This window comes from Camelus ferus, chromosome 30 (genome assembly GCF_009834535.1).
Source record: "Camelus ferus isolate YT-003-E chromosome 30, BCGSAC_Cfer_1.0, whole genome shotgun sequence".
Taxonomy (NCBI): domain Eukaryota; kingdom Metazoa; phylum Chordata; class Mammalia; order Artiodactyla; family Camelidae; genus Camelus; species Camelus ferus.
Window position 1 is genome coordinate 25160176 of NC_045725.1, and position 22436 is coordinate 25182611.

Sequence of the window (22436 nt, forward strand, 5' to 3'; positions counted from 1 at the left end):
ATAGATACACTTAGACACACAGACAGACACATCCACAGACACACAGAGACACACAGACAGCCAGACAGATACACACAGACACACATGCACGCGTCCCAGCAAGGCTCGTCCCACCTGCCCTGTGCTCTGGGTGGCAGCATCTTACTTCCCCTCCCCTTTTTATCAAGAAAATCCTGACATTTGCAACCACACAAGGAGTAAATATGTTAGTAAGAACCAAAACCAAAACAATAACAACAAAACACCACCACCAAAAAAAAAAAAAAAGCATTTTTACAAGCAAGTAGGCGTCTGATGAAATTTTCAAGGACTATTTCAAAATCTTCACTGTTCGAGAAGCACATCTCTCACTGTTCTCAGACACGTTCCTATTTTGTTTGTTTGGGTTTATTTTTGCCTTCGTTCTGCAGGAAGCCTCACAGATATGACAGGGTGATTGAATTCAGTACAAACCTCGCCTCCCTAAATTCTTAGAACGTAGATAGATACCACTACCGGTATTCTTAGAGTTAGAGTAACACAGCCTCCCACACCAAATATAGCGATGTCGAACCCATATTTCATTGAAATCCCTACTTTTAGTTATTTGCAGGTTTTTCTTTATGACACAGGAAACCAAATGTGAGGCAGTGTTGTAGATATTGATAAACGGGCTTCTAAAATCTTCTCGGTGGCTGACGGAACAGTACCTGATTTATAGCCCCAAAAAGGGAGGTAACGGCTTGCCCCCTCCACCTTGGAGAGGAAAGTAAGCTTCTAGACACCCTTTTGTCAGGTGTCAAGACTTATTCATGACAACAGATTCTGTCCGAGGCATCCGTGAAGGCCCCCGTGGAAGTTTCTCCCTGCCATCTGAGGCAGCCGGACACGTCCAGAGCCAAAGATGATAGAAAATTGATAGTGGACCATGCGACCGAAGAACAGGTAAGCTTTAAAGGGAGGGGTGGCACTCACCTGCCCGTCTGACTCCGTGGTGCCCCGGGCCCCATCAAGCAGCGGGGTTTAGAATGAATCAGGCACCTGCCGCACGGCAGAGGGACCGGGTGCAAGGTCGGGGCCCCTCCCTCAAAGACGCCTGCTCCTCCTGCCACGCTGATATCCCGCAGACTGAGTTCACAAAGACCACTCATAGCCTCGGGCTGATTGCCCCACCAGGCTCTCTGCACCTTGAGCTTAGAACAAATCACTGGGAGAAAAGTTCAGTCCCTGTCATCCAACACTGACATTGAAGACTTTCTATAAAATGGCCAGAAAGACTTAAAACCCAGATTTCTGAAAGTCTTTCAAAAGACACTAACCAATTCATCCTTATAACCTGCCCCCCCCCTTCTCCAACAGCATGGACCTGCTAAAGTCATCTCTAAGGTTAATAGATGTTTAAGAAAATTATGTGGATCATTTTATGTGCTTCGATGGGATCATTTTATGAATGAGTAATTTTTAAATAGGTTTCTTAAAAAAAAGAAATGAGTTTATTTACTCTCTCACTTAACTTCTGTTAGAATAATCCACAGACAACTTAACTGCACTAATTAGAAGATCTGGCTCTGCCACTAATCAAGCAGACAACCCCAGGCCATTTACCTCACCTTCCTGTGCCTCAGTTTACTTCTCTCTAACATGGTGCGGCCTGGGCAAGATGGTCTTCAAGGTTATATTGATCCTTAGCATTTGGGGATTGCATACTCAGGTGGCCCACAGAAGATGCTCTGCTGCATGCACCAAGGAGGCTGACATGCAAAGACATGGTCCCGACTCATCTTATTTACCGTGTCATTGCTTGGTTGCATTTCCAAACTCCCATCGTGTGTTCCATTGACTCAGCATCAAATTCCTCTCTCTCTTGAAACGTATGGCTCTCTTTGATATTTAGAGAGTCTCAGTCAGGTGGGGCCCCTCCTATCCACTCAGGCTGGGCCCGAGCACCCTTCCACTCACCTGCTCTTCACAGTGCTTCTGCAGTCTGGTTTTCGTGGTACCCAGCACCAGCAGGAGCTCTCTCAACAAGGATGCCCTTGGCCTGAGCTGCCCTGTTTTTGCAGACTCCAGAACTCCTGATCCACACAGCTCGCCCTGCTCCCCGATGTGGAGCCTTCTTCCTTTCTCCTGCCTCAAGAACAAGCATCCTGGCCTGCAGCCTGCAGCCCGGGGACTGAGAGACTTGTTTTAAAATCTGTGCGTGTCGAACCTGTCATCATCCAGACTCAGGCAAACAGGCTGCCCTTGGGCAGAACAGCTCTGCTCGTCAATCAAGCTTCAGGGAAGTGGGTGGTTTGTACGTGGGGCCCACTTTGCCGTGACCAAGTCCCTGTGAAAATGTCTGAATGTGAATGAAAAAACAAAACAAAAAGACGCAGCAGTCTACTTTTCAGGTCCGCTGCAGGAGGGCCAAGACAAGGTTTTATTTAACAATAACTCCCTCCTCTTTCCTGAAGGCTGAAAGCAAGTACATGGGCTTAAAAAGAATTCTTTCAAGATTTCCTAGTGACTCCGATCAGGAAGCAGAGCTCTCCACGATGTCACATGCAAAACAAGAGAAAACTTCAGGGATGTTTCCCGAGTTGTCAGAATTTAGAAATGAACTCCTTCTAATTTTTTAAAAAAGAGCCTTCTTTTCAGAAGGTACCTCATGTCACTGTGATTTATTAATGTGGCAATTAGTAAGTGAAGCAAATTAATGTCTTGTGAGGCTAAGACATGATCCAAGTCTCTACAAAACGGATGCAGTCAATGAGAAGAGGTCAAGTTTGTTGTCACAGGGCTGGATACATATCCTGGCTATAACCTGCCACTGGGGCAAGTCATGTAACTTCTAAGTCTTAAAAAAGAATATATAAATATGAAAACGAATATATGTATGTATCTGCATGACTGGGACATTGTGCTGTACACCAGAGATCAACACGTTGTAATTGACTGTACTTCAATAAAAAGAAAAGAAAGAAAAATATATATGTATGTTATGCATACATACACATTTTACGTATATAATGGGGCCAATTATACCTTTAACTCATAGAACTGTGAGAATTCAGTGAGACATTATAAGCAAACTGTTTCTATACTGTAAATGTAAAGCACTGTTATAATAGACGTATTTTTTTCAAATACAGGTTACTTTACTCAAAATTATTTGCTTTCCAGTCTAGCTTTCATCCTTTTTGTCCCTTTAGGAATGAGTTTCTAATTAATTCAGCTGAGGTGCATTTTCCATCTAAACTCTTCACATTTTCAAAGCTCCTGCCCAACTGACAGAAGAACACAAGCTTAAAATAACCAGAGAAGTAGCGCCACAAAAACAGAACAGATAGACGTTTTAAAAAGCATTTACCCTTTGTCCCAGCAACACTTTCCGGTAATGTGTCCTGCTTACATATGAACTGACTGATGAACAAGATTATCTCCTGGAGCATTATTTGTAATACCGAACAACTGGAAATAGCCACGTGTCCATCAGTGGGGGATGGTTAATTAAGTATGTGGAGTAGACAGTTACAGAATCGCCTCCAACAACTCCCTTCTCCCAGTGTTCCCTCCCTCGAGTGGAGCTTTCCCATATTGCCACTGGGCTGGGCCCTGGGACCTGCCTGAGTGATGGAACATTAGCCAATGTGGCTTAATAAGCCCTTTTACATCGAGGCTTAATCCTTCTCTGCTTTTGGAATCTAGTCACCCTGCGAAGAAGCCTGGGCTAGTCTCCTGGGGACACCTACTCCAGCTGGTGGTGGAATTTACCCCCAATATGCAAGCGAATCCATCTTCAACCATGGAGCCCCAGCCAAGCGGCCAGATGACCTCACCCACATGAGTAAATCCACAAAAAAAACAGAAGAAAAAAAACTGCTCGGCTGAACACAGCCCAAACAGCCCACCTGCAGAACTGTAAATGAATAAAATCATTGCTTTAAGCCACTAAGTTATAAAATAGTTCATCATGCAGCAATAGATAATGAATCCACCAAGATATCACCGAAACAATGAAGGGTGTAGTCTACCCATGAAGAAAGAAAAAGGACATACTGACATGCAAAGGTCTCCAAGACACACTAATAAATGAACAGGCCAAGAGAACAGGGCTGCTTTTTGTGCAGGAAAAAGGGAAAATTTATACATATACATATATACAATTTTTTGTTTGAAGAGACACTGGATATACTCAAGAAATTAACATACATAGTTACCTGTGTCAGTGGAGTAAGGGGTGGTGAATTCAGGAGATGGGGACGGGGTGAGAGTGAAACTCCTCAATAAAAATGTTTCTAAATTGTTTCAGTACACGTACCATGTGAATCTACTTCCGATTCAGAAATAATCTTTTTTTTTTAAAGTGAACAACAAGACTAATCCAAGGTAGAAATGACAAAGACTGAAAAAGTGGTATACCATGATGTCATCCTTCACAACAGCCTCCCTTTGAACCAGAATAATCCTCTCTTTGTACTACATAAAATGATTTGCAAAAGCAGTTTCTCTTCCCTGCTAGAGTGTAAGTGCCTTGAAAGCAGGGATCGTGTCTCATGCATTTTTGTTTCTTCTGCATCTGGCTGGCTCTGTGCAGGGCACAGAGCGAGTGCTCCAAACACGGTTTTTGAGTCAAAGAAATAAATCACATTCAGACATCACTAAAGGTCTCCCCTGCTCACGGCAGGGAGCTCTCTAACATCTTCACCAGGGAGATGGTGAGTATCTGATGATCTGGGGCTGGCTTCTCTCATCAATGTGCTCTGAACTACTGGGCAGGGTACCCACAGAAGCTAAATTTGAATGCCACGAAAGGGAAAAAAGCAAAACAAGCTCCCCCATTTAGAAAGAAAACAACAACACCCATAGAGGAAGTCTAGAAAAAGAAAGATCTTGTATTATTTCTCATCAGTAACAAATTTCACTTCTGTGGTTGAGTAAGCAGCAGCCTGCAGCCAACTAACTCTGCAAAGCAAACCCAGCGATCCAGATAAGCGGGCTGTGGGAATGCGGAGCCAGAAGGTTCTCTCTCCCATCCTCAGGCCTCCGGAGAAGTCGGCGCTCAGGCCACTGTGAAGAGTTTGTGTGTGACAACTCTAGCATTTCCAGGAAAGAGGAGGCCACAGCTTTCTCTGTAACCCCGTTTTGGGGTTTGACAGTTCTCACTGGAAATCATCCCCAGCTTTGAACCTGAATCTTCCTCCTATACCTTCCCTCTGTTCTGCTTTGCTGTCTCCATGTCTGACCCTATGAAAGCTTAACCTCTTGGAGGCGGAGGTCTGGGTCCCCTCCATGGCTGTGTCCACACCTCCCTCTCCAGATGTGCTTGGTCAGTGTGCAGGGCCGTCCCAACCCCTGTGCGTCCTGGACCAAGCCATCCAACACCGTCACACGGTGGCCTTGGCGCTCTGTCTGCGCTCCACTAACACAACACAAGATAAGAGCCACAGACAATACAAGGCAGACAGTCCAGTGCTGAGAATTCAAGGACGTGTCTAACTGGCGTGTATGCAGCTGTCTCAGGAGAGCCAGGGCGCCGAGTCCTCCCCCTACAGGTTCTCACCGTCTGTCTCTCCATATCAGATAATTCCAATTCCTGAGTACCCCTCCCCCTCCCCCGTTGGAATGATTTCATTTCCAACGTGTGGCCCCATTGCATTGTTCTCTGCAACGCTGCACATCCCCCACAGCTATGACAGCGGGGACTCTGTCACGGCTAGGATCACCCCTTGGAGGTTGTGTGAGGTAAAGCAAGTTGGAAAGCCGAGGTTGACAAGCTAAAATGCAGTGTAAGACATCATCTCAGCCACTCAACAGGAGGGACATTGACAAGGTGGCATTTAAAGGAGGGACTGTTGGCTGGGATGTGCGGAGCTCTCTGGCGGGTCATTGGGACGAGGTGGAGCGGAGGCGGCGGGTCCGGCAAAGCAGGGAAGGACCCACGAGCAGGTCGGAGGAAGCCTGAACGCTGACTCGGGGCACAGAGGACAAGGGGGAGGATGGCGTAGGATGCTCTCCAGATTTCAGGTCTGGAGAAAAAGGACCCTCGTGCCACTGCTGCCAGAGGCAGAGAGTGCTCCTGGGGAGCTGGCTGTCCTGAGGACACACTGAATTTTGGAGAGAACAAGAGGAGATTTAATACTCAACTTCAGCTGAGAAAGTAGGACTGGGGATACAGTTTTACGATGGAAGCCACGAGAACAAAAGCCTTTATGAGGGAGTGAGGGCACAGGGAAGGAGGAGAGGAGGCAGACTGCGGGACCACTCCGGGTGCTCAGCGTTCAGATGGAGGAAGCAGGGACGAAGGCGCGGGAGCAGCCCGGAGGCAGGAGCCGGTCTCGTCCATCTTTGTAGAGATGGGTGGCTCGGGCCCCCAGTAGGTGCTACCTCAAGGCTTCATAATCGTTTGTAGAGAGAAATGCGGCAGTCAGAGACGTGGGTAGAAAACCAGCCACAGAGCCCTGTGCCAAGTCAAAGAAGAAGAAGAATTCAAAGGCGGTCAAAGGCAAATGCCTTCCGAGGCTACGCCAGAGGTTGCAGACTGCCTGGTCCCCCAGAGCGCCGGGCGGTGAGCCTGTCACCGGCAGGTCCTGCCTCCAAGGTAGAGTTTGCGGAGACCCCCAGGTGGCACTGCCTTACTCAGCAGTGAAAAAAAAAATCCCTGGGATTTATAATATTTTCAACTTAATTTCTGTGCTGTTTTACTTTTGACTATGAGACCTGGAAACTTTGAATAAAAGTCTGAAAGGAAACTTGGGATGTTCAGGCTTGCATGGACCCCACTGACACTGGTTACTCAAACCTCAACTCTGGATAAAGGAGAAACTGGCATGGGAATTACCTTTAAAGGAAAAAAAAAAAAAGACTACTGTTCCGAGACACTGGCCACGGATTCCACATCCGAGGCCAGGTACTCGATTAGAGGGACCCTTAAGAACTGAAGACCTAGGCGAGTATTCCCCACCTGCTCCTGCGCCTGCCCCTTCTGCTCTGCTGAGAGGTTTCAACCAACCAATTCCGTTTTCTTTGTGCAAGCTGAGAGGCCACCTGATGCGGAAGATACGCGTTAAACAAAGTGAACTTTTCTGACAGCTGTGCTTCCCATGTGATTTTTTTTTTTAAAATACAAAGCCCTCGCTTTCACCTTAAGCAGGTTTAAGAAATGCTGACTCTGAAGAACAGGTATAAACAAGGCAATCTTTTGTTTATGGAGATTGTTAATGACCCATTTGCAGAAGGACCTTCCTGTCCCCAACACTGGTGAATTAATCCATCTGCACTTTTTTGCTCGTTACGAGCTGAAGTGGAGAAAAAAGGGTTTACAAGGGGACATGGTATATTTGTGCTGAAAACAGGCATTACACAAATCCAGAGACGGGGGCTGAAAAGAAACACCAGGTGCAGGGAACAGCGTGAGAGCAAAGCAAGAGATGGGAAGATGCGCCACGGTTGAGGGACGCCACGTCGGGATGGGGAGGGTGCAGGGAGGAGTACCGGGTTGAGGACCTGCAGCACCCAGGCTGGGGGAGAGCCTTCACGATCCAGCTAAGGAAGGCCGGCCTCTTCCGGAGAACTGGGCACCAGAGGAAGTTTGGAGCCAGGGAATGTAAGGGTCTCAGAGGGGCCGTGGCAGCACCCAGGAGAGGCAGGGGAGCAAGCCCGCAGGCAGGCAGCCCCCTGTGGCCGAGCGTGGCCCGCCCCCCAGCCTGCACGGAGCGTGGCAGGCATGCCCAGTGGAGCCCCAGCCGCTGGATCACCCGATCCCACAAGCCCCTGCTCTGACTGGTGGCCCACAGGGATGCTCCGCATCTCCCGGAATTAGGGTCAGTTCACAGCCCATGCTCAGCAGTCCTCCAAAGGCCTGTTTTCTCTTCCCCAGTGCATCGTCACCCCGGTAAAAGGCTGTAGGTCCCTTTGGGGAAAACTGACACATTGTAACTGACTGTGCTTCAATTAAAAAAGTAAAGTAAAATTAAAAGAAGAGTACATGTAAAAGTTAGCATCGAGTCTTTATTATCTTAACAGCTTCAAACTTCATTCCCATGTTACACCTTCCAACTTTGTTTGGTTAAAACTTCCTGAATTCATAACATTCTCATCGGCAAGGAGTTTCTAGCCACAATTCCACGAGCAAATATATTCACTTAAATGCTCTTTTGTGAATGAGATGCAAAGAAACTGAACTTCTAACTAATGAAAGATACTGGATGCAAAGATAATACATTATCTGGGTTTCAGCTCAGTCATATGTCTCAGAGCGAGCTTATCTTATCCTTAAGCTGCTGCTTTCCTCGGTTCATTTTTTTCCCCCTGCCATTCATACAGTGGGGTGAGTCTTATTTCTTGCTATTCACTTCTGCAGGTCTCTGCTGAATAAATCCGGCTGCTTTGGGCTGAGCCCGACTTACAAGACTGGGCCCCTCCCTTCACTCCCTGTAACCCACACGCTCGGTCCTCACTTGTGATCTGATTGTTCTCTGACCCAGTTCCGACTCCCTGGCCCTTCTCTCTGCTTCTTCCCCCCTCACCTCAAATATCAAGTCTTCCACTCAAACGCTGCCCTGTCCTGTGTCCCCGTTCCGTCCACCCTCTGTCTCCTCTCAGCCTTCCCGAGCCTCAGAAAATTGCCTCTTGACAGTGGCTGGTCCTGTTTTCCCTCAATCCAAACCTTCCTCTTCTCCTGGTTTTCTGAGCCCACGTAGCATCGTTTATTTCCAGCTTTGAGCATCTATATTTTGTAAGTGGTCACCTTAATCCTTTACTAAAATTCCCTTTGGCAGGACATCGTAGTTTTGGCAACCCCTTACTTTCCACATTTTGCTTCAGGGAGGGTGGCCGCACGGTAGTCCTTCACACACATACAGTGAAATGGGCACTTGACAACAACAGATGTTGCTGGTAACTATGGGTTTTTCCTCCTGAATGTGAAATATCATGGCATTCGGCATCACTCTAACTTGGCTACAATCCCTGTCTCTCCCTGGCTAACAACACACTTGCCCACACAGCAGGGCCCCTCTGCAAAGGCCCTTCTACAGAAGCACCAGCGGGAATCTCTTCGATCATGAAAATCAGGGTCCACACCATCTATGAGTTTCCTGGTTCTTGCACAGGTTTTATCAGAATGCAGTCAGGTTTTATCAGAAATGTAATCAGTTTGCTCCGGGTAGGGGGAGGCAGGCGAGGGGGACTTAAATGACTCTGATGGTAAAACACCTCATTTCTAGTGGTTCTTGATTGTCATGGGCAACTTCTAAGTGGCCTTAAAAATACTGCATTTAATAGTTTTGAAAATTCTGAGTTTCTCTAAAGGCAAGGAGGAAAGGAAGGAAGTCATAATGCTTTTAATGGCCACATGAAGTAGGGTGTCCCATTTGAGAGATGAGAAAACCAAGACTAGAGAGTGAGTCTCACAGTGACACGAAGCCACAAGCCACAGCTGGGACCCAGGTACCTTAGGTCTGAACTCCAAGCTTTATCAGAGGTCACCACCTTCACAAGAAGGATGAAAAAGTGTGGAAAGGAATTGCAGGAAGAGGAAGTGAGAGAGAAAGAACACATAGAAAGTTCAAATTTGTTAAGATACATGTTCCCTCATTTATTTGTTGCTCTTCTTAGGGGGAAGGGGTAATTAGGTTTTTTTATTCATTTATTTTGATGGAAGTACTGGGACGGAACCCAGGGCCTCGTGCACGCTAAGCACGAGCTCTACCACCAAGCTAAACCCCAGCCCCTCTACACGTTGCTCTTGGTTAGGACTAAGTGACCTGAAAAGCAGGTAAACAGATTCATGCTGATTGTATATGTTACTTTCCCTCCCCAAACTGTAAAGGTTGGTTTCAGATTCTCAAATAAAAATGTAAGTCAGAACAGCAAGACAGGCAAGTCTCTTATTCTTGCAGCCGGTCATGGTGACTTGGGTGCTTTTCTTGGCAAATATTCAAATGTCACACGCCAGTATCACATGCTGAGTTCTATTTCAGTCAATATGATCTGTGTTAAAGTCACCTGAATTGGGTGATTGTTTGATCTCAGTATCACCAACAGGCCCTCACACGACACCCCCCCACTGCTGACAAACTCACAAGACTATAGTTTAGGAGACTAGCATTTTCTTAGAAAAGGGGAAAAAAAAGCAGTTCTCAGTAAAAGATAAACCACAGAGCTACTGGGTTCAGTCAGGGTGTACATATTAAACCACACACACACACTCTCACACACATACACATGATCAGAATAATGTTTAGGCTCTGTCTAACCCACATAGATGAGTAAATTCAGAATTAAGGAGCTAAGACCAGAGTCCTACTCATGACTTCCCTGACATCGGGAATTCAGCAGAAGAAAGACGAAACTAGATTCTAGATTATCTCATTTGCTCTCCTTGTGGCTCTAATAACCCATAATAACCCAGGGGTTCTTTTTTGGGGGGGACACCAAGGGCCAACACTCTTTTGCAGAACAGGCTGCTCAGAGCTCTCTCAGAGACAGACTCTATCTCTGCCTCTAAGTACAGGGAAGCCTCAGGCTCTCAGGGACTCCAAGCACCCAAATGATGTCATATAAAAAATGAAAGGAGCGGGACAGAAGCCTTTCCATTGTTTTGGTGGTGGATTATGAGTGATTTTTTTCCCCTTTTTTTTTTGCTTTTCTCTATTTTCCAGATTTTCAGAAGCCCTTCTGTCAGGTGGAGGGGTTATCCACAGGAAAACCAGGGATGAAAGCAGCTAAGACAGGCCCGTGACCTTGAGGTTGTGCCCAAAATGATGCGGAGGGTGGGCTTGCTGGGCCCAAAGTGCCGTCTCAGTGGCAGGCATTGCTGCAAATGCCAAGCCCCTTTGAGGGAACGCTGAGAAATACGGGAGAAACGGAAGGGAAAAGGAGAGGGAAAACAAGAACAGCAGAAGTGGCGGCGGCTCTTGGCAGCCAGGATGAGGAAAGGAAGCACCAGACAGTGCAGACTTGGAGGAAGACAGGCGGCAAGCAGAAAGAGAATCGAGCCGAGTGGCCATTTGGGGAGCGGGAGGGGAGGTGGACATCCCAGCTCAGGAGGTGGGCTGTAGGATCCAAAACTGTAAAGAAGAAACATAAAATCAAGAGGGAAATTTCTAGCCACCATGCTAACCAAATGATACCAGGTTAAAAAAAAAAAAATCATCCTAAGAACAAAATAAAACTTCAGGCCATAATGTTCATTTTTATCAGAATGTCTTCCCCAGAACCCAACTCCAGTAAATCACGATCCCCATTTAATGAATTATCTTATATATATTACTGTGATGGTCTTTTTATGCCCACATATTTGTCTTTAAGTTTGGGATTCCACAGGGACCCCCATCCTCCCCTGAAATGTAGAGGCATTGCCCCTTGGTGGTACAAGGTTACAGCCACATGGAAGGACATAAAAAAAGGTACTTTTATATGCTGTTGCTGGAAATGGAAACTGCTGTGCCATGTAGGAAGCAATCTGGAAATATCCATCCAAATTTAAAAACACCATGATTGATCAAGCCATCTCATGCCCATATGACCACAGGGATGTTAACTACAGCATTGTTTGTAGCAGAATCTTTCAATAGGTTGTGCTACAATACCAAAGGATAGTACGCAGTCATGAAATAGAAAGAATGGAGGAATTTCAGCACTGTATCATTGTGACATGAGGAAAAAAGCAAGATGTAGAGAGGGCATATGATAAGATCTGATTTTTATGAAGCAATAACAGAAATCATGTGTGTGTGTGATTCTGTATATATCTAAATGTTTGATATAATTATATGAGTGAAGCACAGAAGGATACACACAAGGTTGTCAGCACTGGCAACGTGGGGAGAGGGATTAAGATGGAGGGAAGGAAGGGAGTGGCAGGAAAGAAATAAGTGAAAATGAAAGAAATTATCAACCATAAAACCACATGGATGCCGTGATCTCATTTATAGGAAATTGTGTGTGTGTGCTTAGGCACACATCTATGCACAGATGACGATGAGATAGTCTACAGAATGTCAGTGGCTTTTATTTCAGGGTGTTGAGCTATTTTTAAATATAATTTTTACTCTACTCCTTATATATTTTTTCAAAAATGTATACAACCACATGGATTGTTTATATAATCAAAACAAATTTATTGAGGGGGAACCATGAAAAGTCCCATGCAAGGCAATACAGATCCCCAGAGAGGAAGCAACTAGAAGGAGAAGGTTGTGACGTCAGGCTGGGACCGGCCTGGGAAGGCTCTCGGTGCAGGAAAGACAGGACAACTAATAGGATGTGTTCCAACACATTCACAACAGGCGGTTGTCTTGGTGGTGGATTATGAGTGATTTTTTTTTTCTTCTTTTCTGCTTTTCTCTATTTTCCAGATTTTCTACAAAAACTATACCTTGCTTTTGTAATCAGAACAAAAAATATATTATTTTAAAAATTATGCCATGAAGGTTTTTAAGCAGGAGAGAGGGAATCATCAAAGTGATGTTTTAGGATATTATGCAGTGGCCCCCAGAGACTGAGATTAAAACCCATTTATGAAGTAGCAGTATCAGCGAGTTTTGACAATGGCCAAATTAAGAGGAAATGGTGGAAGTGGAAAGGAACATAGTGGGGCTCTGATGTTTTCTAGTAAAGGGATGCATAAGTGAAACATTGACGGAGAGGAATGGCTAACCCTCAGTGGCCCTTTGTACAGTTGATATGGATGCCTGCAAAAAAGCAGCCAGATGTCAGTTGGTTGATTTAATCCAAAATTACAGAGAATTCTAATTGTTCCAGAGACCAGTCCATTGTTAGTAACACGTGTCTAAATGCAGCCACATCTTGGAAGCCCATATCAGGGAAAGATACAACACCCAAGGGAAAAGACCAGAGTCGTAGAAACCATAGAAGATGAAAAGAAATTATGTGATAAGATGATATAAAAAAACTTTCCTCTATACAAAAAAGACACACATCATTGACAAGCATTGCATCCACTGGAATTTTGTAAGTCAAATAAAAATATTCCCAGGTAACTTCTGGCTTGCATTCATTTTATACTGCAGCCAACTTAAGTTTCTGACCAGTGTTAGGAGAAATTAATTTTAAAGTTTTTAGTCAGTTGTGGTTTGCCTTTTTCTAAAAGCTGGCACATTCTGAGAACTCCCGTTCATTAGAAGTATTCAGGAAGAGGATGGGTGGCACCGTGTTGAAGGAGGTGGTTGCAGAAGGCTTCCAAAGAACTTCCCGGCTTCAAGATTCTCCGATTCAAGAGGAGGCATTATGCCAACTGCCAGATTTTACGCCTTCTCTTTCTCAGATTCTCCAACTGGGGCAGTTTACTAAATGAGCCATGTTTATGTTTGCTGGCATTCCTGAAGCAGATGTAACATAACTGAAGGCAAACAACTTGAGTAACGCCAATTCATGCATTGCCATCTAAACACCATGTAATCATGAAACTAAAATGTTTACCTAATAATCAAAGTCTGGGGCAAAGAAACCAAAAGGCATTTTGTAAGACAAAGTACTGGCCAGTACTTCCAATTAGAGGATTTATTGAGAGTTATCCTGAAATGGCTCATCGGGAAAAGTCAGTGTGACTTGGTTTCTAGTCATACAAAGGATTGCCTTGCTATTATTCCAAATGGTTAGAAAAAAACTGGCAAGGAATTAGGCTGGTTGTCACAGAGAAACAGGATTCTCCTGATAGAGTTTCAGGGTAGGCTCGTCAGAAAGTTGGCAACAGCCTATCCTGCCCCAGATGACCCCCCACCCATTGCTCACCCATGACACTTCCCCACGTGCGGGAACTACCTCAATGTTAATCAGCATCCTTCCCATTCTCCACATGGGTGGTGCCTTCCCTTCCACCTTCCTGACCTCCCGGCTGCCACTCCCTCTGTTCAGTGTGGCCTCTTCATCACCCCACGTCCCTCGCTTTCTCCAAGTCTGGCTCAAAGCCCATCTGTCCGACACCGACCAATTCTGGTCTTTCATTGTTTCTGAATCCTCTCCTGGTTTGCACACCAATTAACGTAAAATAATTGGCAAGTTCTTGATAGGAATAGCCCTAGTGCACAGTTCCCGTTGGATCTCCTAAAACCCTAAATATCTCTCCCTGCTGTGGCACAGTTCAGAGAGAGGAAGAGCTCCTCCCTCTCTTTCTTTCCTTCTTACCCTCCTTCCCTCCATCTTTCCATGTAGTGTTTATTGAACACCTACTTTATGCAAAGCACCTTCGAGGATTTCTCATATACTCTTTCATAGAATCTCCTCACCCACCTCCTCAGAAATCCAGAGGTCTCCAGCAGCCCCCTTCTGCTCTGCTCCAGCTTTGCCCCATCCCGTCACAGCACCGCCCTCTCCTCCGTCCCTTGGTGTTGTGTGTGGTTCTTCTCTCCTCAGCCCTACCTCCAACCAGCTGCCAGCTCTGTATCACATCTGGCTCTTGCCTTCTTATTCCCCTGCCTTCGTATCTCTTCTAAACACCAAAGCCTCTTCATTACTGGTCTCCCTGCAACCAGGTTATCATTCTAATGCATGAGTTGGTTGACATCATTGCATGAATCCAAAACTTCACGTGATTCCTGTTGTCTCCGTAACGTAATTCAAGTTCCCTGGTTTGCATTAAAGGACATCACACCTACTAAAGCTTATCTTCCAGACACACAGAACGTCTTCTGATTCCCCAAACATGTCAAGCAATTGCACCCTTACAGGTGCTTGTTTGTGCCATTCCCACTGACATGGCCTTCGCCCACCTCTGTCCAAGAGAAAAATCCTACTTTTTGAACCTAGCTCACATGCTGCCTAACTCCCCCAGGTCACAACTGATCTTCCTCCCAAACTTTAACATCTCTGAAGCTGCCTCTGGATCATAAAATCCTGGAGGGAAGAGATTATATCTGTCTTCGCATCCCAGCACCGTGCCCAGCCACCGCAGTACTCCCCGAGCAGAAGCAGGAATGAGGTTACCAGCACTGGGAAGCAAATTTACTAGCCACCATTGTCTTCCAAGTGTTCCTCAGCATTTCAAGCTAGCAAATATTTATGAAGTGCCTACTGTGTACAGCACACCCTGGAAGGAGCTGCAGATGCGAGCCAGCCAGTGAGCCGTGGTGCTTATAATGTGTCTTTTTACGGACTTACCTCACCTTCTAAGCTAAGCCACCAAAGACACCAGTATATGAAGACATATCCAGGCCTGTAGATCAGCAACCATTCGCAGACCGTCCTCCATCACTGGATGTACTAGGGGTTAGAGCCTAGGTTTCAAAAGCACCCAAGAAAACAAGGCTCAGAACTCTGACGATCAGAGCTGTTCTTTTCTTCCAGGACAAAGAGTGGGTTGATATGGAACATAAAGGCATTTGTCTCTTAGCATTACTAATTCTCAAACCCACAATCTACTTTAACTTCAGGTACAACAAACACTTAAAACTAGGAAAGTAGCTGAGAAAACATGAATGTCTGGGTAAACTGAACATTTTATTACCTGTGAAGTCATGCTGGGGGATGAAAGCTCTTGTAAAGGATGATTTTTTTTTTAATTTGAAGACTGGTATTTTGATAGCAGCTGTGCAAAGCTTTCTGAAGAGCTCAAGGTGAGCTGTGACATAAAAAGCGATCACATGTCCCAGCTTGTCAGGGAGTGTCCCGGTTTATACCTGTTGTCCCTGCAAAATTATTAATAATGCCTCCCCCTTCCACTCTCATAACTGTCTCTATCTCAATGAGACGTTATATGACCACTCTAGCTGTGAGGGTACGGTCACATTGCAGTGGCCTGGCCATTCGTGGTAAGACGGTTTGCTCACATACACCGGGGAGCTGATGCCGAGAAAGGGGCAGAATCCAGGCTTCCTGACACCAAGCCCAGGCTCTATCTCAGGGAACATATTTCCTCTAAGTTGTTTCCTCATCAATTAATCACAAAAAGCACTTTGGGAAATGGCAAAGATGCATAAGCATGGTTTCTGCAAACTAGCTCTTACAGTTTTGTTGAGGAGACAAAGCACATATATGTTCAATAATTAAACAGGGCAAATAGATTCATAATGCGGGGCCAATTACGTGGTTCAAATGACAATTTCAGAAGGAGTTAGAGAAGGAAAAAACCCTTGATGGGCTGCGGACCTCAGGGAAGGTTTCTGGGAGATGATGGAACCTGAACGGGGTCTTAAAGGGAAAAAAAAGGAAGAAAGGAGAGAGGGAAAGGGTATTTTTCTTTGAAAAAAATTCAAAAAACAGAATTGTGACAGTGATAAACCACTTAAGTGATTCTATAAGCATTACTGCCTTATATTCTAGGAAATTTAAAAAAAGAAAAAGAAAATCAACATAAATGGTCTACATGTGCTTCCCAAAATTCCACCGTGATTTAAGGCACAACAATCACCAGGCTGAGGTGTCCTGTGACCAGACAGGTGCTGGCTGCAAGATGACGGTGCTCTTCCCTGTGATGCAGTGAGAAGAAAGTGGCCACCTTGAGTTTCTATCTTCAACTTTTTCACTAATGGGCCCTGTGTCTGTGGGCAATGTTTTAATCAGTTCTGAGCCTCAGTTTCCTTAAATAAAATGGTAGCATTGGGCGAAGTGATCTCTAAGAACCCCCTTCCAATCTCTGGCCCTTTACAGTCAATTGCAGGTTTTGTTGAGTATGCCTTAGATTTAGCTCAATAGTGAATGTGAGTGTTCATTTCCAGAAAAATGGAGAATATTAAGCTGATCCTATGGATTCCTTTCCACTACAAAGATAGGAAATTCTTAAGAAAAATCACAATGCAGTGCCTGGAAGTAAAGAAGGAAGAGAGAGAAGCACTGGCTCCAGGAATGAAGAAAAATTGAAGCCAGGGCTTGAACAAAAAGTTGATGTGATGGTGTCCAAGGGAGTTTCAGACCTACATAAATGTTCTTGGGGATCTGCGGATAGTGATTAGAGTCTGATGTCCTTGGTCCTGCAAGAACTGGGGGGAGGGAGGCAGAATTGAGCCTTTTTCATAAATCTCAAAGCCTTAAAAAGTCACCCTATCCGTGAAAAGAGGACAAAAAAACAGTGCTTACTGGCCTCAAGATGAAAAGCAGACAATTGCCTTATATCCAGAGCTTAGGACACCTCTGAGAAATCAAAACTCTAAACATGAGCCACATTCAGTTGTAGGATGAGCATTTATGTTGTAGGATCAGAATTTACATTATCTGTGTGTCTGAATGTGGGACAAGAAATGAACATAAACAAAACTCCAGAGCCACTGAAACTTCTTTGATCGCTAGAAAAAACAAATATGCAATAATCATATAGGGACAATTTCACAACTGAGAACTCCTAAGATTCCCACAGAAAAGAAATCTCTGTGAAGAGGAACTTGCCAAAACACACACACACACACACACACACACACACACACACACACACAAGGGAATTAACTACTATGAGGGATAGTCATAAAGGGAACCTTTTTAAAACTGAAATCTAAGAACTGGAAAAATACTACAATCTGAAATGGACTACAAAATAAGATTTCTTAAAATTATTAAAAGGATAAAAGAAAGACTAAAAACCATAGCGAAGTAATAGGAGTAAATAAAAATAGCAGTCTTGAAAAAGAACAAAATAGAGCTCCTAAAGATAACCTCAGTGGAAAAGTTAGACAGTAGAGTGACACAAATGTAGAATTAGTGAGCTGGAAAAAGAGACTTGAGGGAATCAACCAAAATGCAACACAGGACTTTCAAGAAAAAATGGAGACTTGAACACACCATATCTAATATTGGTCTCACAGAAACCACACTAAGACTAGATAAGACTAGAGAAAGTGACCATTTAAAAGATATGAACCTGTAAGGATATGGAGAACAAGTGAAGGGCTAATAGCAGTCAGATTTTGGAAGATGGAAAACAGATGGACAAGTGGTAATAGAACTAACAGAACAAAGGAGGCAGAATCCTAAACTAGGGATAAGAAAAGTTAGGAATCACCAGCTGTGCGAAAGATCCAGAACAGATGGCACTAGTTACCTTTGGAACCGGGGAGGGAGGAAAAAGGAGGAGTGACTAAAACCAGGAGATGGGAGGAAAGCTGTTTGAGAACCAGTTATATCCCCAGACCCCCAAGATCCCCTCCTCAACTCCACCCTGCTGGGCAGCAGCCTCTATCCCAACTGGTAAAATCGGAGCTTTGGTCTTTGGAGACAGGGTTCCTGGATTGGGAGATGCCATACATCAAACAAAACAGAAAATATGCCCATTGAATGCTGACCCCTCCAATCTTATTCCTCACTTCAGCTCTCAGCACTGGGATGGGCAGAGCTTCAGAGTGTTCCCAGGAGAATCTGACCATCCCCTTAGTTCTTTAATAGGAGACTTTAGGGCTTGACATTAGCAGTTTCCTAAGAAATGGCATTAACATACTATTCTACACTGATGCTCCAAGTCAACAAGCCCCACACAGCTTCAGAGCATCCAATAAACTTCTTAGTTCTTCATTCTTAAATATAACCAGACAGGCAAGGATTACCAGATATGCAGGGAAAGCCTCTACATAAGAGTCCAAAATACACAGAAAAGGCAACACGGAAGAAACAGAGGCCATGAAGGGAGAAGAAAATTTCAGAAGAGAATAACTTTTTTTTTTTCAGAAAGCTAAGAGAATGTCACACACACATGAAAACAGAACAGAATACTTAAAAAAAAAAAACCCAACTATTTATAGATGAAAAGAGGAAATTTAAAACAATAACAGAAATGAAAACCCAATAGACAGGTTGGAAATCGAAATTGAAGAAATCGCCCAAAAAAGAGAGCAAAAAATAAAGAGATGGAAAACAGGAGAGAACATAGGAGAGTATTAGAGGACTGGTGTAGAAAGCACAACACCCACATAACAGGAGTTCTGGAAAGAAAGAGGAGTTAACAGAGAGAAGCAGATTCGACAGACTGAAAGAACACATTGATTGTTCAACACAGTAGATGGAAATAGACTCCCACATAGGAAAATTGTTGTGAAATTTAGAATACGGGGGAAAAGAAAAGATTCTACAAGGTCCCAAGAGAAAGAAAAAATAAAGGTCAGGCAGAAAGTATCAAGAATCAGAATGGTTTTAGCCTTCGAACAGCAACGCCGGGAGGTGGCATGCAACACAACAATACCTTCCACTTCTGAAGAAAATTTTGTTTTGACCTAGAAGACAGATAAGCCACCTGGTGAGAAGGTAAAGATGTTGGTAGACATTCAAAGTGTGAATCCGTCTCTCTTGGATCCATTTTTGAAAGGCTACTACTGTAGATCAGGAGCCACAAAAGTGAAGGAGTGGAAGAGGAGGAACTTTTATGTGATCCAATACAGGACAAAGGCAGAGGGGTGATGTGATGAAGATCACTGACTGGACCAGTGGGCCAAGAGGAAGACCTGTTGAGGGCCGCCACCACAACGTAAATGAAATGGCATCGTGATAAATTTTAAAAAGTAGACTTGTAAAAAAATAAAAATAAAAAAGTTGTATGGGGACAAAAAAAGATAGAAACAAAATAATAGATGATAAAACAGCCATGAGTGTCATATCAGAACACAAAAGAGAGAAAAGCTGGGTTCAAGTCTTCTGAGGATTCTATATTATATTGTTTGGGAAGCAAACAGAGATACAGATAACACTTTAATTTTAGACTTTGTGAACTCAGATATAATTTTTAAAAAGGTTTACGCGCAACAGCTGAGATACAGAACAAAACATATTCATTACAAATCAAGAGGAAAAAAATAGTCCTTTTTTAAACAGTATGACTATATTTTTGCACCTGGGAGGCAAGGTGAGGGAGAAATCACAACAGGAGAAAGGTCGGGGAAGGCCTGGAGTCGCCAGTAAGAGGCAGGGAGGGCTCTGCTGGACTCACCACAGGATGAGAGGAGCTTCCAATATATCGTCCCCTTTGGTTCTCCCCTGGGGTTCTCAAGCTTCTTGAAGTTCTTCAGGATGATGTCATATAATACAGCACAAGCTCTGAGGATTTCCATGACAACCAGCAGGGTCCAGGTACTCTGCTGCGCTGGGGAAGCCTTCCAGTTAGGTATAAAGGGTGTTCATCAGCTCAAACACCTTCTAATGCACAGCCACTCCAAAATTTTTCCATCTTCCATCTGAGGTATCTGCAGCTGCAACCAGGTGGTGACCAGGTTGACTACCCAGTGACATCCGTGGTCCCAGACTTCAGGCACTGCAGGAGGATTTCAATCTCCTTGCCACTCGCTGGGCCACTGGGAGGACCTTTGCCTTCATCTTCTCCTGTTGTCTTTGCATCTCTATCTTCCTTTCTTGCTGCTTCTTCCATTCCTCCTGCTCTTTCCTCTGGACTAGATGGGAACCAGGATGTCCAATGGGGCCTTTAGATAGCTCGGACTGGCTTCTTGAGAGCTGGTTCCTTCAAAAATGCACCCAGCTCAGAAATCTTCTTGGGGAAGTATCTCCTGCAGCAGGTTCTGTCTTTTGCACAGGTCTTCAAGAAGCATCTCCACCTGGGCTTGAGCCCTGAGCATGGCCGGGGGGCCTCGCACCACAGGAGGCGCAAAGAGCGGGCACAGGGAAGAGAGCGAAATCAACTGGAAAACTCAAGTCATCTAGCAGAAGACAGGATAGGAAAAAAATAAGAAGCAAGGCAGATAGAAAACGTTTGGATTCCTAGTGAATTCCAAATATATGACTTATCATAATAAATGTAAATGGCTTAAGCTAATCCATTAGAAGGCAGAAATCCTCAGACTGAATTCTGTAAAATTCCAGCTGTTTATAAGAGAAGCAGAAAACATAATCTAGTAAGAAGGATAAGCATGAAAAAATATATTCGAATAATGAGTGTTTCTACAGATAATAAATGTTCAATAAATATTTATATAATTGAATGAATTAGTTAATCTGATAAAAAAGACTTTGCAGCCAAAAGCATTTGGGGGGATAAAAAGATTACTGCTTAATGATAAAGATATATTCACCAGCAATCCTTCTATATACCTAACCAAACAGTGTCAAATACATATAGCAAAAATTGGTTTAATTATATGAAGGCAACAAATTCAAAATTATAGTGAATGATTTAAGCACATATCTCTATGAAATCAATAGACCAAGCTAAAAAAGGGAAAAATTCAAATAATGCGTATTACAAACTTCATCTAATGAATATGAAGAAAACTCCATCCAGGAAATAAAGAATACACATAAAATGTTTGTAAATTGACCAGGTTCTAGGCCACAGAGCAAGTCTCAACAACTTTCAGAGAACTGCTAACACTCAAACCACACTCATCAACCATAATACAATAAAAGTTGAAATCAATAACAAAACCACAGCCCCCAAACCCCAGTACATCCTGAAATTTCAAAAACACACTGCCAAATTACTAAGATAAAATCAAAATGAAAGTAACAAAATATTTGGAACTGAACAATAATTAAAACCCTAGATTTCAGTAGAAGGAATGTTCAACATTAAATGTAATACCAGAAAACAAGAAATATTTTAAATTAAGAAGATAGAAAAGAGCAATAAAGTAAACCCAAAGAAAACAGAAGAAAATCCTTCTTCCACAAATGGATGAAGATAAAGTAGTAGGAAGGCACGAATAAAGACAGTAACAAATCAATAAAACGCAAAGAAACAATACACATAGGAACAAAACAAATGTGGATTCTTTAAAGACTAATGAAATAGATAGATACTCAACAAGAATGAGCAAAAGAAACAAAAGAAAGCACAGATAAACACTATTAGCTATGAAAAGGAGCCATAACCACAAATGCAGTGAAGATTTTTTTTTTAGTATGAGAATTCTACTCTCTACTTTAAAGCAATAAATCTAAAATCAGATGAAATGGAAAAATCTCCCAGAAAAATGTTACCAAAATAGAAAAACAACAAAAGCTCTTGAACATATTTTTATAAGTTCCGTTTAAAGGTATATTTTAGAAGTAGATAGTACAAGAAAGGAAGCAATAGGTCAATCTCAGTTAAAAATATCAATGCGACAATCTGAAATAAAATATCAGCAAACATACCAGCAGTGTAGTGTGTATAGAAATATATATTTATTTTTAATATATGTTTTTTGGTATGACATACATCAAGTATATACATATCCTGCATCATATATATCATATTTATCACATGGTAAATATATGGTGTGCCTGTGAGTGTGTGTTTGTAATGATCCAGTAAGGTTTATTCCAGAAGCTCAAAAAGATTCAAAATTAGAAAGTGTTACTGTAATTCACCACACTGACAGATTAAGAAGGAAAAACTATATATAATCAACATAATAGATGCAGAAAAAAATTTATAAAATTTAACGCCCATCCAGAATTTTAAAATATAATAAAATATCTAGCCAAGCAAGAACAGAAGGAAGTTTTTACTAAGCAGTTTCTACTAAGAAGCTGCAATAAACTTTAGGAACATATTCCCTTTAAAGTCAAGAACTAGACAATTACGCTTTTTCTATCACTATTCCATT

At 43.4% G+C, this 22436-nt stretch overlaps 1 protein-coding gene and 1 pseudogene across 3 annotated transcripts in view; both read right to left on the bottom strand.

Moving 5' to 3' along the window:
- BCL2 (BCL2 apoptosis regulator) overlaps nt 1–22436 on the bottom strand; it is a 158632-nt gene that overhangs the window by 63121 nt on the left and 73075 nt on the right. The window contains exon 3 of one of the 3 annotated variants that reach the window (XM_032470585.1): nt 18725–20546. The exons of the other annotated variants lie outside the window; for them this stretch is intronic. Within the exon in view, the coding sequence (XP_032326476.1) occupies nt 20538–20546 (9 nt within the window). The 3' untranslated portion in view covers nt 18725–20537. Of the gene's footprint in view, nt 1–18724; nt 20547–22436 lie in introns of those variants that run through there. 3 annotated transcript variants of the gene reach the window in all.
- Nucleotides 10594–20465, bottom strand: LOC116656660 (annotated as a pseudogene).